The following is a 17,288-nucleotide window of genomic DNA, read 5'->3' on the forward strand; positions in this document are numbered from 1 at the left end:
CCAGGTAGAGGATTCCAAGAGTCTTTCTCTGTGAAATTGTAGGACAAGCTAATTCCTCAAGACGTGTGAAGTGTTGCCTACTGGGGAAGTTTGGTAGAGCCACCACCCAGGGTGTTTATTTGAGGCTGGTCAGGTAGGCACCTTCTGCCCACCCCCTACCCAAATTCCAGACTCCCAGAAGGAAAGAAGATGTTTAGCATAAACCACATTGTTTGTACAGACATTTAGGCACGGTGAGCCATTCTTACCAGGGAGTGGTGGGAACACTCCTGGAGCCCGTCTTTCGAGAGGTCAGCCAGGACCAGCCTTACCAGCAGGCCCTTCTAAGGATAACAGTTTCAAGCTGGCTATGTTGGCTCTTTTCTGGGTGACTTAGATATCCAGATGCCTTGTGTTCTAGATATTAAAGTATTTGAAAATGAGATAAAAGACATAATGTGGTTTGTTATCAGACTTCCCATACTGGGACAGTCAGTGTGTGTTGTTTTGCTTTGATTCATACTTTAAAAAACATCAGGTTTGTAACAGCTCCTGTTGAAACTCCTGGGTGACACAGACATTCCGGTTGCTGATGGTTCCTCTTGGGCTCCCTTTATAAGCCTCTGATTCTTCTGAACTGTGGACCCATTGCTGACTGTGCAGATTTTCTTTGCCATGGTCTTATTTTCCTTTGTAACAATCACTTCAATCTTAGTGATGGTTAAGACTGCTTTGTATAAAGTATGGGCATTAAAATACCTCAAAGATGTGGTGAAGGTAATGTGGGAGGGTGGGCAAGTAAACAAATAGCAGTGATTGAGTGGGAGTAAAAAGCTACCTAAATTCAGCCTTAATTATGCTATGCCTTTCATAAGTTTGCTAACAAAATCATTACTATAACTTCTTAGGCTCTTAAGCAGTAATTGCACGAGAGTAAAGGGTCGGGATAGTGACTTTAGTATCAATCTTACCAGATAAGTAGAGGTTACAAATTGCATTACCTTTAACAGCATTATCTTAAACATAATTTGACAGCTATTCAGGATTATGAAACTGCTCAGGAACACAATGAAAATGATCAGCAGATTCGGGAAGGTCTAGAGAAGGCACAGAGGCTACTGAAACAGTCACAGAAACGAGATTATTATAAAATTTTGGGAGTAAAAAGGTGAGTTATTAATTTAAAGTTTACATAAATCAACTGTTTTAAAGCTTATCATTGCTCCTCCTTTTTTCTCTGATTCATTGGTTTTGTTTTTTTTTTTTTTATAAAAAAATTTTTTTTTTTCAACGTTTATTTATTTTTGGGACAAAGAGAGACAGAGCATGAATGTGGGAGGGGCAGAGAGAGAGGGAGACACAGAATCAGAAACAGGCTCCAGGCTCGGAGCCATCAGCCCAGAGCCTGACGCGGGGCTCGAACTCACGGACCGCGAGATCGTGACCTGGCTGAAGTCGGACGCTCAACCGACTGCGCCACCCAGGCGCCCCGGATTCATTGGTTTCTTTATGTAATTTCAGTCATGGATTAAACCTAACCATCTTTAACATAGTGAAGCTATTTTGTTACAGGCAGATTTCTTTGATAGCAACTAGTACTGCAGTGATAGGGAATTAGTAGTTGGTAACAAAGGTATGACACTGTAGCATGAATAGATCCTGCCCTAGATCATTTAGGAAGGGTAAGGAGGTAGGAGTGAGCTTTCTTTTGTGAGGACAGGAGGGAGAGAGGGGGAAAGAAAACTCTAGGCCTAAAAATAAAGTGGCACTTTGAGAAATAACTTACACGCCCTGAGATCTACAAAAGCTGGGTAATGTCAGACCCACTTTCCCTGAAGAAGGAACCATCAATCTTTTATCAAAAGTTGAACCTTTGTTAAGTAAGCTAACCAGATGCAAAATAGAAAGTGGGTTTCAGACTCAGAGTATCTCTTTTAATGCCAAGATTTGTATCATGGTAGGCTGGAAATTCAGAAAGTTTAAAAACACATCTGTGTGATTTTTTTTTTAAAGGGAACATTGCAAAGATCAAAAGTAATTTCTCCCCAGTGAGATTCTGATCTTAGGGAACAAGTATCTGAGGAAGCCTGACCAGCTTTAATGATCATCCAGTCTGGATATTTAATGTTCAGCCTGTGACACCATGGGCACGATTAGAAGAACCAGGTTGCTAACTTGCCGGCGGGATCATAACTGTCTTTTAGTTTTTTGTGGCTGTGTGTTGGGCACTGCTTAACTAATGATTATTTATTTTCATACTTCTCAGAAACGCCAAAAAGCAAGAAATCATTAAAGCATACCGAAAATTAGCATTGCAGTGGCACCCAGATAACTTCCAGAATGAAGAAGAAAAGAAAAAAGCTGAGAAAAAGTTCATTGACATAGCGGCTGCTAAAGAGGTCCTCTCTGACCCAGGTATTGTTTGTCCTTAGCATTTTCTGTTCTTCTGAAATGGCTGAGTCTGCGATGCGCAGACTTCTAGCTCCGTTCCTTTGCTGACTTGGAGACAGGGTCACACAGGGGGGACAGGCGGGCTGCTCAGGGCCACCCCGTAGGAGCTGGGGACCACTGGGTCCCCCGCCTTGCAGTTTCAGAAGTCCAGATGTCATGCCTGCCCCCGTCAGACTCAGGGCCCTTCTGTCTGGCTCAGTGGAAAGACCAACAAGCTTGGAATCAGAAGGCCTGATTTGACTCTTCGCTCTACTGCCAAAGTTCTTAGAGCTTTTTGAGCCTCAGATTTTACACCAGTGAGGGGGATGTCTTAGGTTCCTTCCACCTTCCCGGATCACTGATGAATTCTTTATACCAAACTTCTAGGAGCTCGATTAGGAAACCAGAATGCCTTGGGGGGGGGAGGGGGGTGGGCAGTGAGGGTGGGAGGTGTATACCTAGCCCAGGAACCTTGTCCTGAATCAAATGTTCATTAGATTTACTGGTTGCTGGAATGTTTTTATCATATGCTAAAATGGCCTGGAAAACGAGAGAGAAAATGAAGAAATTAGGTAATACTGAACAATGCTTAGACATTTCCAGAGGGAATTTAATGTTAAGCTAATACCTATTGCTTTTTTGTGCCTTTCCATGTCAGTAGGAGTAGAAGCTATGACTTGAGCTAGACAAATTCATCAAAAATAGAAGGGACTCAAGATTTATGCCCATTTGGCAATTTTTTTTTTTTTTAATTTTTAAAGTGTATTTATTTTGAAAAGAGAGAGAGGGAGAGAGAGAGAGAGAATCCAAGCAGGCCCCACACTGTCAGCACAGAATCTGACATGGGGCTCGAACCTACATGACCTGGGCTGAAGTTGGACACTTAACCGACTAAGCCAACCAGGTGCCCTCCTTGGCAAATCTTTTTTGAACATCTGTTCCTGCTATGGAATCAAAGCTCTATGGCCCTCTATTTGCATTTATAATCCTGTAAGGGAGGTGGAAATGGAGTTAATGAGCACAGCAGGATAGTCTATCTTTTCACTCAGCAAACGAGTGCCAGCAACATTCTCAAATGGTCTGTCTTCAGCTGGCACAGTGGACAGGTGGGGGGGCCACAATGGACTGGGAGCTGGGAATCTTCGGTGGGAGGTGGGGGGGGGGTGGTGGGCATATGGGGAGACAACCCTGCAGCTGAGCACTAAGGATGGCAGGGAGCCAACCAATGGAGTTGGGGCCGATAGTCACAAAGTACCTACAAATGCAGTTCTTTTCTTGATGCTTAGGAGTTCTTTTGGTTCTGTTCCTTTTTCTTAGCCCCTGTTCTTATTTTTTTTTTTTTTAATTTTTTTTTTTTCACCGTTTATTTATTTTTGGGACAGAGAGAGCATGAACGGGGGAGGGGCAGAGAGAGAGGGAGACACAGAATCGGAAACAGGCTCCAGGCTCCGAACCGTCAGCCCAGAGCCCGACGCGGGGCTCGAACTCACGGACCGCGAGATCGTGACCTGGCTGAAGTCGGACGCTTAACGGACTGCGCCACCCAGGCGCCCCGCCCCTGTTCTTATTTTAGGGATGAATAGTTTTTTTCTAGTCTGAGTGTAGTCACTTGCTCTCCTGCCACCTGCAGGATTCCTTTCTCCCGTTTGCCTGCATTGGCCTCTGTCTCGTCAGAGACCCTCCTCGGGACTGAGAGGTACAGCAGTGAGGGCAGCCTCCTGTGCTGCACAGCAGGGAACCTTAAGTCCAAACAGAACCAAGAGTGAGGCGTGGAAAGCTGTTGAGACTGTGTTACTGGGGTGAGGACGGTGACGTGGCCCTTTGTTCATAGGAGTGTGATTTTTGGAGGTCTCTTTCTTTGCAATTATTTTTTTCCAGAGAATTTCCTTGGGTAGCTTCTTGTGAGGAGAGAACATTCAGGGGGCCTGAATTTCAAGGAATACCCATTTCCAGCCCTGAACCTCAACCCTTTTTCTGTGACCGGTATTTCTTCTCTAGGCTGTTTCTCCTGAGACCAAACCTGTGAGCTGGGCAGGAATGGGGGAGCCGGGATCTGTGTGTCAGGCATGACTGATTTGATAAGAGAGAAGCCAGAAATCCTGTGATGCTCCCTTCCCCCTCCCCAGGCCTTAGTTAATACCTGGGTCTTCATTTTCTGGTTTCTTTCTTGTAGAAATGAGGAAGAAATTTGATGATGGAGAAGATCCCCTGGACGCAGAGAGCCAACAAGGAGGTGGAGGCAACCCTTTCCACAGAAGCTGGAACTCATGGCAGGGGTTTAACCCCTTCAGCTCAGGCGGACCTTTTAGATTTAAATTCCACTTCAATTAAACCAGCTGTTTTTCTGCTCTTCTTCCTTAATTTTTTTAAAGATTAAAAAGAAAGAAACCTTGTCCCGGGATCCTAATGGCAAAAAAAAAAAAAAAGAAAAAATTCAAATCTCTTAGTTTGTCCATGACCAAAGAGTTGTTTTAATAGGAAAAATCCGTTCTTACCCATTTTAGACTGGAGGTTGATGGGTCTGAGAAGGCAGAGAGGCGAAGACTCGTTCTATTTCTGACAGAGCAGCTCATGTAAATGTTTGAGCCTCTGGAAGAGGGTCTGAGGGAGGTGTGCCTGTGCAAGCGCTCACATAGTTTTCTCACCAGAGCGGTAGACATTCTTCTTCACAGCCTCGCATAGCCCATCAGTGCCTGCACGAGGACGGGGAGCTGTAGTTTTTGGGAGAGCAGGTTAAGTTTTAGTATTCTTAGGATATTAACATTTTGAGCTGTGCGGTCCTAGGGACACCTTGGCTTAGATTTTGGTCAGTCCCTTTGCTTGCAGATACCTGTGAAATTACAGAGCCTCGTGAATGCAAGCGCACTTGCACCTCTGCTGGCGTGAGCACGGCTGGCACTGAGGGAGGGACGGAACCCGCCTTTTAGAAAGCCTGCTGCCCAGTGGTAGCTGACATCGCCAGGTACAGACTTTGGATGGGTATTAAGCGTGCATTTTATGTCCAGTACCTGCAAGAGAACACTGAAGACCACTGAAACAGAATTGATTATAAAAATCTATGGGCCCTTTTGTTTAATATGAAACAAATTAACTAAAGGAGAATGGGTAATACAGCAGTGGTGTTACCTAAAATAGAACTGAGGTGTGGAATGAAATACTTTAATAGCTGAAGTTGTGAGTTAAACAGAATTTCCTGTAACAGGATTGGCTTGGAACTGTCAAGTTGCTCAGTTGACAGAGAGAATGCCGTGTGCCCTACTTGTAATCAGGGTGGTGGGGCAGCTTCTCTGACTGCCTGGCCAGCCCTCTGGGGTTGCAGTCACTCCCACATGGGACTGTTGAGGCAGGAGTTAAACTGTAGACCCGCCCCTTGCCCGGACCTCCATGCGTCTGCTGTTCTCCTGCCAGGAAAAATACACATTTACAAATCTAGTCAGCTCTGGCTGTATTTCCATCATCAAGATGGCATCTCTTCTTGGGATTCTGTCTTCTTACCTTTTAAGAAATTAAGGTATTCAGTCTTTGTGTACTGGATAATTTTTTCCCTAAAAAGTATTATTTTAATCAAGAGCATTAAATATTTATGGAACTATTGATGCTGCATTTAAAATCTAAGAGAATTACTTTAGATAAGAATGATTACCTTCATTCTGGAAAGGTTTTTGTTTTTTGCCTCAGAGCATTTTGATGAGTATGGGTCTCTAATATATTGTTTTTATGAAGTCAGGCATTTTAATTTCAGTGGTGGGAAGCGTCCTGACCACAGCAGCCAAGCACAGAGCGTTTCCTTCCATGGTCACCCTGCAACGTACGTGAACAAAATTTCTTTGAGAGACAAAAATCACATAGTTGAGTTAAGCAAAACATATATGTGCTTTTTTACATCTACTTAGAAGTCTGTTTCTTACCAATAAACTTAACAGTGCATTTGGAAAATTAGGGAACAGTTTGCAGCTTTCCTTTCTTTTTAGTATCTTAAAATGCAAGCCAGTGTGAAGATGATTTCTAAGGGAAATTCAATTTTGCTTATTCTTTAATCTTAGTAATCTCATTACTCCACTGTGTCAGCAATATATTTTTTCCAGTCTGGTTCTTTGGTGTCTGTCGTCACTGACCGTTTTGCAATCTAGCAATGGCCTCTACCTACTTTTGAAGTAAGAATTTTCATGCAGAGTCAGAACAAGGAAATATCCAATCACTTGCCTTTCCATTCAGAGAAGAGGTCTAGAAGGAGCCCGAGGGAGTCAGGACGGTGGAGGGCTGGGCTGCTGGAGATGCATCCCCGGCGCCATTACCCCACGGACCGTCCAAGCTGCCCGGATGGTGGCTCGCGTTTTCTCTACTTGCAGTAACCGTCGTTCCTGCGCCTAAACCTTTCCCGTGGATTCAGTCTAGTCGGCGTAGCTGAAATGTGCAGTTACTTGCTCGTCTTCAGTGAACAGAGGAGAGAAGCTATGGTGCCATGTGCCAGTGCCACAGAGAGGGCTCAGTGACAAAATAATGACCCGCAAGTCCAGCCCTGCTGGGTGTCAGAGGCCACCGCCTGTCAGGGCAGACAGTCCTCCGGGCCATCGAGGGAAAGTCGCTCCTCCTGCTGGCCCGATGGGTGAGGTCATCGCACGGACTGAAAAGGCACTTGTTTTGGGGCTCCTTCATGTGCCACTCTCTAGGCTCTTGTCTCTGGGGCCCGCAGGTGCCCGGTCACCATGATGGCTCTTTCTGGAAAAGTAAAACCAGAGAGGTGCCAAGCCTTAGCTGTATTAAGGTCCTCCCTCCCTCCTCAGTAAGCTCCGGAAGCGAAGTCTCACTTATCTGTACACTGTGGACACTTTGCCTTCCACAGCAGCCAGGAACAAGCACAGCAACCTAGAAACGCGAGAAAGGTCCTAAAAGAGAATAAACTAATTTAGTGCCCAGTTTTGAAAGTTTGTGCTTTCTTTCCACGGATAAACGAAAAATGGAGGACCTCAATAGTTTACTGTGAATTGGATGAACGTCATGCTAACTTTAAAACGTCTTCAGTCAGTGTTAAAAATGTATCTTAAATATCAGTATGAAAGCAGAACTTTTGGGGACTCTGATAATGGAATGTAAAAACTACCTTTTTTTTTTTTTTTAAGAGAAAAATGCTGATAACCAAGTAGGGAAAAAGTTCATAGAATCACAATTTGAAATTGGCAGCATTTCCTATTCATGGTGGAAAATGAAAGATTACACCTTTAAAGGCATGAAATTGGTCAGCAGTTGTGACATTTACCATGAAAAAAATGCATAAGAGACTTCCATTAAAAGTGGTTCCTCGGTCAGGTTGTGTTTGAGCCGCCTGCCTTAAAGCCCAGAGGTCACAGTGACGGGCCTTACAGACATTTTCAGAGTACACGTCAGCGGTGGCACCTAGAGAAGTTCACGCAGCCTCGAACGTAGTGATTTTTCCGTATTTGTAAAGGAAGGAGGAAGGCAAATGCTCACTTGTCCACAAATAACATCCTTACTCTAAATCAGATCATTCCTTTTGTTAGCAGAGTCTATGCTGTAATTGCAAATGATGTTAATAGGTGGGGATACTTTTTCTTTTTTTAATGGATGATCTCATTTGCTGAATGATTTGAGAGTCAGATTAGCCACTGCGTGGCCTTGTGTATAAGTAACAGGTTTTGTTGCACTCGTCTGTGGTCGGCCCCTCCTGCCTGCAGGGGAAGGAAAGAGTGTGGAGGAGGTGGATCCTGGAGATGTTTGAGAAGTTAAAATATTACTCCTACTATAAGGCTATAGCTGGTTTTGAGTGAGACAAGACTAAGTAACTTAATCCATCCCAAGTTAGTGTTTTAGTAAAGAAACTGAAAATTAATTGAAATGGGTCTCAGATATGTCTGCAAATATGGGCACTATTTTTATGCCCATGTATTTTCACATTTAATAAAAATATTTATGGTCAAATCATTATTTTCTTGCTTTCGCTTCATTTTTAGTCTTTTGGAGAAGTCTCTCTTCCAACTTCGCCTGACATGTAGTCTGTGACCGGGGTGACCAAAGGGCTCCTCCTTCATGTTCAGGTGAAGGAAAGTCAGCACAAAACAGAAATAGCTAAAACTTCTTACCCCAAAAGTCCTAGAACAGCTAGGCCTTCAAGTGGACAGTTCTTCAGGTTCAATACTGTTAAAATCTAATACTTAAATTGGCTTGGTTGGAAGACTTTTATACTTAATTTGCACATTTCTGTTAAAGTCGTAAAACGGGGTTTGCAGTGCGGTCTCAGATTTCCAACTACAGACCCACATAGCTTTCTTCTCAAGTCTCCTGCATATCCTCAAAGACTAGAATACTTAGGACTTTCCCAAAAAGCGCAGTTTCCAAATTCTTGCTAATAATCCTGCTGTCTTCGCAATCTATGAGCCATCAGCCTTAGTCTGAAGATCATGAAAATATCAACAGATGTGACAGCTGGCAGGAAAACAAGAAGAGGAAGGGAAGATCCATTTTCTCTTCCCAGATCCTCAGGGTTTTTCTCGGTGTGAAAGATGCTTCAAAGATAGCAAAGGATAACTCTTCTAACAAGTAACATTTCACTGTATTTTCTTAGGATTATATTAATTCTATCACCTGTTGCAGTGTTTGGCTTCTTGCGAGAATTTAATGCATTTTATTACAAGTTACTAAGACCTCATGAGTGGAAATTGTACAATTTTTGTGCAAACAAAATAGCATCTCTTCCACCTGGATCCACTCTGGTTATGCTAACATGCAAGGAAGGCCTTGTAAGATGTGGTCTTTACACCTGGGGAAGTTTATTACGGCTGCTGTGCAGTGGAGAAAAATGGCACCAAATCCCAGAGAATCCTACTTGTCCTGGTATCCGTGAGCTGTTACCTGCTAGACCAAGTGCTGCAGAACACTTAGATTAAATAGGACTGTCAGAAAAATAAAAATAAAAAAAATAAATAGGACTGTCAGGAAGCCGTGCAGGCAGAAAGATACTGAGCAATCCTGGAGAAGTGTTCATGGATGGCAAAGCCCGTCACTGCATTTTAGGACCACAGCACAAAAGCTCTTCCTGTGGTCTGCAAACTCTCCTGCATGACCCTGTCACCCCCTCCCCCTCCCGGCTAGCAGCTGGCTCCCACCTCGAGTTTCGTCCCCCATGTCCCTTCCTTCCTGACACTTCCCCTTCATAACATCTTCATTTGGAGATTTATTGAATGCCATTTGTTCTGGTCTGATAACTTCAAAAGGACACATAGTAGGTACTTAAATAGCTGTTGGATTGGTTCAGGTTATGGAAACTTTATATTTTGGCCTTCCTCAGATGAAGCCTCTTGGACACATTTTCTGGTAGAAGCAGAGGCAGGTTCAGTGACTTTTGTATGAGAAGGAGTTGGTGCTGCTCTAGATTCTCCTCTATATGATTAGTCATGTTTACTTCAAAATTCCTCTCAGCAAGGCCACTACCGTTCTTCTTCCTTCTCTACTTTCTCCCCAATTTTAAATTAAACATGAAGTTGATCTTTGTCATTCAAACGTTTTGGTTTTGAACGAGTCTTTTAAAATTTAATTTGTATTCCCTTAATTCTTATCAAAAACCTTTAATTCAGGGAGATGTGAAAACATGGGTGGTTTTCTTTTCAAAATTTTATTTAAATTCTAGGTGGTTAACATACAGTGCAGTGTTAGTTTCAGGAGAATTTGGTGATCACTTACCTTCAACACCCGGTGTTCATCACAAGTGCCCTCCTTAGTACCCATTACCATCTAGCCCACCCCCCACCCACCTCCCTCTGGCAACCCTCAGTTTGTTCGCTATCCTTAAGGGTCTCTTGTGGTTTTCCTCTCTCCCCCACTTCCCATATGTTCATCTGTTTTTTCTTAAATTTGACATAGGAGTGAAATACTGGTCTTTCTCTGACTTACTTTGCTTATTAGCATAATACACTCTAGCTCTATCCATGTTGTTACAAATGGCAAGATTTCATTCTTTTTTGAGGGCTAATATTCTATTGTGTGTGTGTCTTTATCCATTCATCAGTCAGTGGACACTTGGGCTCTCTCCATACTTGGGCTATTGTCAGTAGTGCTGCTATAAACATCAGGGTGCACATGCCCCTTCGAATCTGTGGTTTTGGGTCCTTTGGGTAAATACCTAGTAGTGCAATGGCTGGGTCGTAGGGTAGCTCTATTTTTAACTTTTTGAGGAACCTCTACACTGTTTTTCGGAGCGGCTGCACCAGTCTTCATTCACACCAACAGTGCAAGAGGGTTCCCCTTTGTCCACATCCTTGCCAACATCTGTTGTTTCTTGTGTTGTTGATTTTAGCCATCTGACAGGTGGGAGGTGGTGCTTCATTGTGGAAAAACCTTAAAGTGAAATCATATCTGGTAGGAAACAAGCCTGATATAGTTGGGCATGTCCATGTGATCAAAGACAACTTTTAAAGTTCAAGTAATTAAGAACTGTAGGGAACAAGATACCTTCCCAAACCTGAAATTTTTAAACAAGGTTGTTTACAGTAACTTTTAAGTCAAGAGGTTCCCCTCTGGAATTTCTCAGAAAATAGAAGTTTGTATTTGATAATCTGAGCTTTATAATACACCATAAAAAGGGAGCAGCTGTCCCATTTCCATGGTCCCTCCGGGCTCCAGAGCAGCAGCACGGGCCCCCAGGGATCCCTACGGCAGACCATGCACCCCTGGGCCACAGAGTTGCCTGTAAGTTGAACTCTGGCCATCAGAGCCCTGGACCTCCCTGCCACTCCTCTCACTTTGCCACCAAAGGTAAGATTTTAACAAATCAACTGGTTTTTTGAAAATGAGTGGACCGCCTTAAGTCTACCAAGTCAGAGAAGCAGGCAAGAGGGGGCTGGACAGTACCTTAGACTTCATGGTACTGAGCCTCATCAGCACCTTTCCTCTGGAGCCAGGGATCCGAGACCTGTAGAGTCCTTCCGTGAAGTCTTATTTGTTCTAGTGGGAAGTTAAATGTCACTAACTTCTTTGCTGCTATAGCTCAAAGAATGTCTCAGCCATGCTTTAGTCACTGAAGGATATTTGGACTTGACATCTACCTACCTTCTGCCTTTAAAACTGTCCTGCTCGGTGCCTGAGTCAGGACCTGGTACGTAGTACATAGGAACAACCATTTCCTTAAGCACCCCCCCCCCCCACCACGCCCTCCACCTTGTGTCAAACTACATGTTTCCTATTAAAGAAAAGCCTGATTTTATTTGTTAGCTCCAAGGCTGAGATGGCATATGGTGCTTTCTGGAAGTATTCTATTCTCTCTAGAAGCTCCGTTGTCCTCTGAACTTGACAACCGGAGCCAAAGGATGGGCACTTCCAAAATCTAACCTTTTGCATTGGAGCTTCTTAGTGGTGCGAACACCGAGTTGCCTTCAGTCTCAGTCTCATATTCTGGGTTTACTGTATGCCTAAAACGTACAGGTTTTTACAGGATAAGCTCAAAATCTGCCAATTCTTGGATAAACCATTCAGACAGTTTTCTTAAAGGAGGGGAAAGAGAAGTGGATTATAACTTCACAGATAGATCCTTTTCTTCTAGGATTTGATTTTTGTTAGTTTGATACAGGGCCTGCACCTGAATTCAGGATCCAGAATGTACACTAAAGCCCCTGGCCTGGGCTACATTTCAGCATTTCCAGCTCAATGGAGCTGGTGGCTTTCTCTGGAAGAGCTGCCCACATGCTCAAGTCAGACCTGAAGGTCAGTTCCCACACTGTGTCCCGGCGGGGGGGGGGGGGGGGTAGATTTTTGTATGACACAGCAGTCTATAAGCACTCAGCGTAAAGATGAGCCATTTTATCAAAGAATCGCCCCGTAAAGAAGTATCTGTTTAGAAATCTGGATTTTTATATTTTTTAATTAAAAAAATTTATTTATTCTTGGGGCACCTGGGTGACTCAGTTAAGCATTCAACTCTTGATTTCAGCTCAGGTCATGATCTCATTCATGGTCATGAGATTGAGCCCTGCATCAGGCTCTGTGCTGGACGTGGAGCCTGTTTAGGATTCTCTCTCTCCCTTTCCCTCTGCCCCTCCCCTGCTCAAGTTCTCGCCCTCTCAAAAAAAAAAAAAAAAATTACTCTTTTAAGTAGGGTTCATGCCCAATGTGGGGCATGAACTCATGACCCGGAGATCAAGAGTCTCATGCTCTACTGACTGAGCCAGCCAGGCACCCCTTAAATTGAGATTTTTAAATGCAAGGTATGACTCACCTGAAATGAGACTTGTACACTGTGCCCTTCAAATCACAAGATACAAACTAGGAGGGGAGCATCAGGACTTTGTATTAGTCTGTAATTTCAGCTTATACTGCATCAAATATAGAATCTAGCATATGGGAGATGGCAGTTAGTGATAGACATGGGAACTAGTGCCTTTACCTACCCGATCCTTCTCCCCACAAAATTCTTAGACAAGCGAAAACAGAGACTGACAGTGAAAGAAGTGTAGGTACCATCTTACAGTCATTTGGGGATTCTGTCCCGAAAACCACTGCAGACCTCAGGTTAGCTGGGTTGGAGCATCTAACTCACTCGAGCAGATTATAGAGTCTCTTATCTATAAGCTTTATCAAACCATCTAGAACAATCTAGTTCCATCAGGGCAGGCCACACTCCATTTTATCACAGACAAGAACAAGTAACAGAGGCAGGGTGAGCAGGAGAGGGAGAGCCCTTGTGACTTCTAATTAGAAATGAATGAAGCAGCTGGGAACAGGGAGGCTATTTTCAAATACTCTATGGGCTATGCTGCTGAATAGAGAAGGGCTAGACTTGTTCAGTAGAGCTCAAGAAGCAGGAGAAACCACCAGTGGACCGTTCTGGCTCACTGTAGAGCTCAGATGGACCAGCCTGCCTCCTGAAGCAGACAGCTCCCTATTGCCTTGCAAGGGTCCAGGGGGCTTGAGGCTCCACTAGGTGGGACTGCCATGGTGGCTGGGAAGCCCCTCTATTAAACATTTCCCACACCACACTCATCAGGAGTGTGGTGATCTCCTTAAGCAATCATGATTTCCCATTCTCAGCTCAGCCCCACTGAATCAGCTTCTTCAGGGGATGGGATTCAGATGACACTGAAGTCTCTTCCATTACTGAGATCCGATTTAGAATAGCTGGATAGTTTTTGAACATTTACTATTCCTATTCATCTATTATTAATACACGGCAGGAAAACAAACTTCATATTTTTAGTTTCCATTGAAGTGACTACTTTTATACTTCTTTTTTTATACTTATTTTGAAGGCATACAAAGCTCAGTAAGTCCATGAATATAATTTTGTGAAATAAAAATTAGAAACATTAAGAAACTACAAATGCAGCATAGGATGAAAACATCATACTGTTTAAGATAAATGATTACAGTACCACACAACTTTCATTTAAAAATAAGTTATAAATGGGCTTAATTTTTTTATTATTCAGGGGTAACCACAAGTCCTTTTTTCTTAGAGGAAAAAAACACAAAACAGCTTTCTTTCATTTTAAATGCACTTTGAGAATAAGCAAATATGGGTGCACAACGAGCTGGAATACACAGACACAGATGGTTCGATAAATCCCCCTGAGAACCAGCTAGTCAGGTATGTTCTTCTACTGGGCTATCTGGCAAAATATCACTTTAATGGGTGAAAACCCAGGGTCTTAAGCAAGAAGGAAAAAGAAATAATCTAGTTTTAAATACTCAATGGCCATTTTTTATATAACTTAAACTTATTCAATACATTAACTGCATGTATTTTTAAATATTATTTAAATTGAAGAATATGTCACTAATCTTTAATGAAATTTCCCAAAGCCTTGGCAGTAGTTCCACACTTCCCCAGCAGGTGGCAGATTTCTTGAAATACTTTCGTCGTCTTTCATAAGCCAGTGCTAGAGTTCATCATGTGTCAAAACTGTAGAGGAGGAAAGTTTATTTAGTGATTGAAATCTTAAATATCAAATGAGCTCAAATTTCACCCAAATCATAGGTGCTGGCTGAGGATCCTTTGGTTAGTACCTTTTTGCTTCATTATTAGTTGTTTGTACATTACTGCATCATAAGTACTTACATTTTACCACCTAGAAGGGAGCTTTCATGAGTCTATGAGGACAAGGACCATATCTTTGTTATCTCTGTTATCTCTAAAGCCTAGCACACTGTCTGGCAATTTGAAGCCTTGAAAAATACGTATTTATCACTTACTATGCACAAATAGCCTATCACTAATGTAATGGAACAACAAAGAGCAGAAGCCATATATGGTCTCCTTCTGTGATGGGAAGAGAGAGCAGTCAAATACTGATTTAGCTGATACAAATGTGAGGATCAGTGAAGACTATCAGAGACCAAAATGGTTTCTTTTGTATTACTGAGTTGTCACATACTAACTGATTTTAAAACACTGAGAATTCAGGATATTTTCAGGCAGAAATGAATTAAAGTACAATGTAAGTGCATCCTATTCCACAATTTGAGATGGTAGACTATGTTTCTTCTTCACCAAATTTCTCCTGAGACAAAATGTAAAGGGAATAATAATAATGAGCCTAGGGAAGACATTAATTAAGATGTGATTGCCCCCTTCAAAAAATAATCAATAGAAGATAAAGTAAAAAAAATTTCCCTGAACAGAGAAAAAAACTAGGTAATAGAAAATATAACCACAGAAATACAAAGGATCCTAAGAGACTACTATGAACAGTTATACACCAAAAAAAAAAAAACCAAAAAAAAACCAACCCAGGGACAATCTAGAAGACATGAATAAATCCCTAAAAACATACAACTTACCATGAATATACTGTCTCATGAAGAAATAGAATACCTTAACAAACCTGAGACTGAATCAGTAATCAAAACCTCCTGAGAAACAAAAGTCCAGGACCAAAAGGCTTCACTGGTGAATTCTACCAAACATTTAAGGAATAATACCAATCCTTCTTAACTTTTCCAAACAACAGAGAAGGACACACCCGAACTCATTTTATAAGATCAGCATTAACTGGACTCCAAAACCAGAAAAGTGTACTTTATAAGGAAAGAAAATTATAGGCCATTATTCCTGATAAATAAAAATGCAAAAATCCTCAAAATATTAGCAAACTGAATTCAACAATACATTAAAAAGATCACACGCCAAGATCAAGTGGGATTTATTCCAGAGATGCAAGGATGGCTCAATATCCACAAATCAATCAACATGATAAATATCAACAATATGAAGGATAAAAATCATCTCAATGGATGCAGAAAAAGCATTTGAAAAAACTCAACATCCATTTATGACAAAAACTCACAACTAAGTGGGTATAGAGGGACTGTACCTCAATGTAATAAAGACCATATATGACAAGTCCACAGAAAACAAACATTATATTCAACGGCAAAAAGTTGAAAACTTTTCCTCTCAGATCATGAACAAGAATGCCTACCCTTGCCCCTTTTATTCAATATACTATTAGAAGTACCAGCCACAGCAATTAGGCAAGAAAATGCATCCAAGCTGAATAGACATAAACTGTCAGTATTTGAAGATAACATGATATTATATAGAAGAAACCCTAAAGACCACCAAAAAAACTGTTAAAACTATAAATGAATTCAGTAAAGTGGCAGGACATAAAATCAATATACAGAAATCTGTTGGGTTTCTATACACTGATACCAAACTATAAGAAAGAAAAATTAAGAAAATAATCTATTTACAATTGTATCAAAAAGAATAAAATACTAGGAATAAATTTAACCAAGGAGGTGAAAGACCTATACCCTGAAAACTCTAAGACATTGATGAAGACACAAATAAACAGAAAGATATTCCATGCTCACGGACTGGAAGAATTAATATTGTTAAAATGTCCATACTATCCTAAGCAACCTATAGGTTCAATGCAATCCCTATCAAAATTCCAATATCATTTCTCACAGAAATAAAACAAGCAACTTTAAAACTTATGAAGAACCACAAAAGACACCAAATAGCCAAAGTAACATAGAGAAATGATGAAGCTGGAGGCATCAGCGTCCCTGATTTAAAACTGTATCACAGGAGTGCCTGGGTGGCTCAGTCATTAAGCATCTAACTTCGGCACAGGTCACGATATCATGGTTCGTAAGTTGGAGGCTTGCTTTGGGTGAGCTCGAGCCCCATTTCAGGTGAGCACAAACTCTGCTTCAGTGAACACGAACTCTGCTTTGGGTGAGCCCCACTTCTCTCTGCCCTTTGTGGGAAGATTCTTTCTCCCTCTCCAAAAAAACAAAACAAACAAACAAACAAAACCAAGAAAACTATATCACAAAGCTACAGTAACCAAAACAGTTTGACATTGCCATAAAAACAGATACACAGATCACTGAAACAGAATGATGGGCACTTATGACAAAGAAGCCAAGAATAGGCAATGGGGAAAGTACAATTTCTTCAATAAATAGTGTTGGGAAATCTGGACAGCCACATGCAAAAGAATGAAACTTTGCCCCATTCTTATACCAAACACAAAGATTCACTCAAAATGGATTAAAGACTCAAATGTAAGACCTGAAATTATAAACCTCCCAGACGAAAACATAGGCAGTAAGCATCTTGATATCAGTTTTGGCAATAATTTTTTGAATTTGTCATCAAAAGTAAAGATAATAAAAGCAAAAGTAAACAAATGGGGACTACATGAAACTAAAAAGCTTCTGCAGATGAAAGAAACTATGTATCTGATTAGGGGGTAATATCCAAAATATATAAAGAACTCATACAACTCAATAGCAAAAAATCTAAACAATCCAATTAAGAAAATGGACAGAGGCTCTGAAGAGACATTTTCCCAAAAAAGATAAATAGGTCAAAATCACTAATCATAGGGAAATGAAAATCAAAACCATAGTTATCATCA

At 41.7% G+C, this 17,288-nt stretch overlaps 2 protein-coding genes across 3 annotated transcripts in view; one reads left to right on the plus strand and one right to left on the minus strand.

The window, feature by feature from the left end:
- The window catches only part of DNAJC3 (DnaJ heat shock protein family (Hsp40) member C3), a 92,954-nt gene extending 84,605 nt beyond the window's left edge, over nt 1-8,349 (plus strand). The window contains exons 10-12 of the mRNA XM_043581798.1: nt 1,015-1,147; nt 2,246-2,394; nt 4,583-8,349. Coding sequence (XP_043437733.1) covers nt 1,015-1,147; nt 2,246-2,394; nt 4,583-4,740 — 440 coding nt within the window. The 3' untranslated portion in view covers nt 4,741-8,349. The remainder of the gene's footprint in view (nt 1-1,014; nt 1,148-2,245; nt 2,395-4,582) is intronic.
- A 5,391-nt stretch (nt 8,350-13,740) lies between these two features.
- The window catches only part of UGGT2 (UDP-glucose glycoprotein glucosyltransferase 2), a 190,019-nt gene continuing 186,471 nt past the window's right edge, over nt 13,741-17,288 (minus strand). For both annotated transcript variants that reach the window (XM_043581775.1, XM_043581784.1), the window contains one exon: nt 13,741-14,314. In XM_043581775.1, the coding sequence (XP_043437710.1) occupies nt 14,292-14,314 (23 nt within the window). In that variant the 3' untranslated portion in view covers nt 13,741-14,291. The remainder of the gene's footprint in view (nt 14,315-17,288) is intronic.

This window comes from Prionailurus bengalensis, chromosome A1 (assembly GCF_016509475.1).
Source record: "Prionailurus bengalensis isolate Pbe53 chromosome A1, Fcat_Pben_1.1_paternal_pri, whole genome shotgun sequence".
NCBI classification, from domain to species: Eukaryota; Metazoa; Chordata; class Mammalia; order Carnivora; family Felidae; genus Prionailurus; species Prionailurus bengalensis.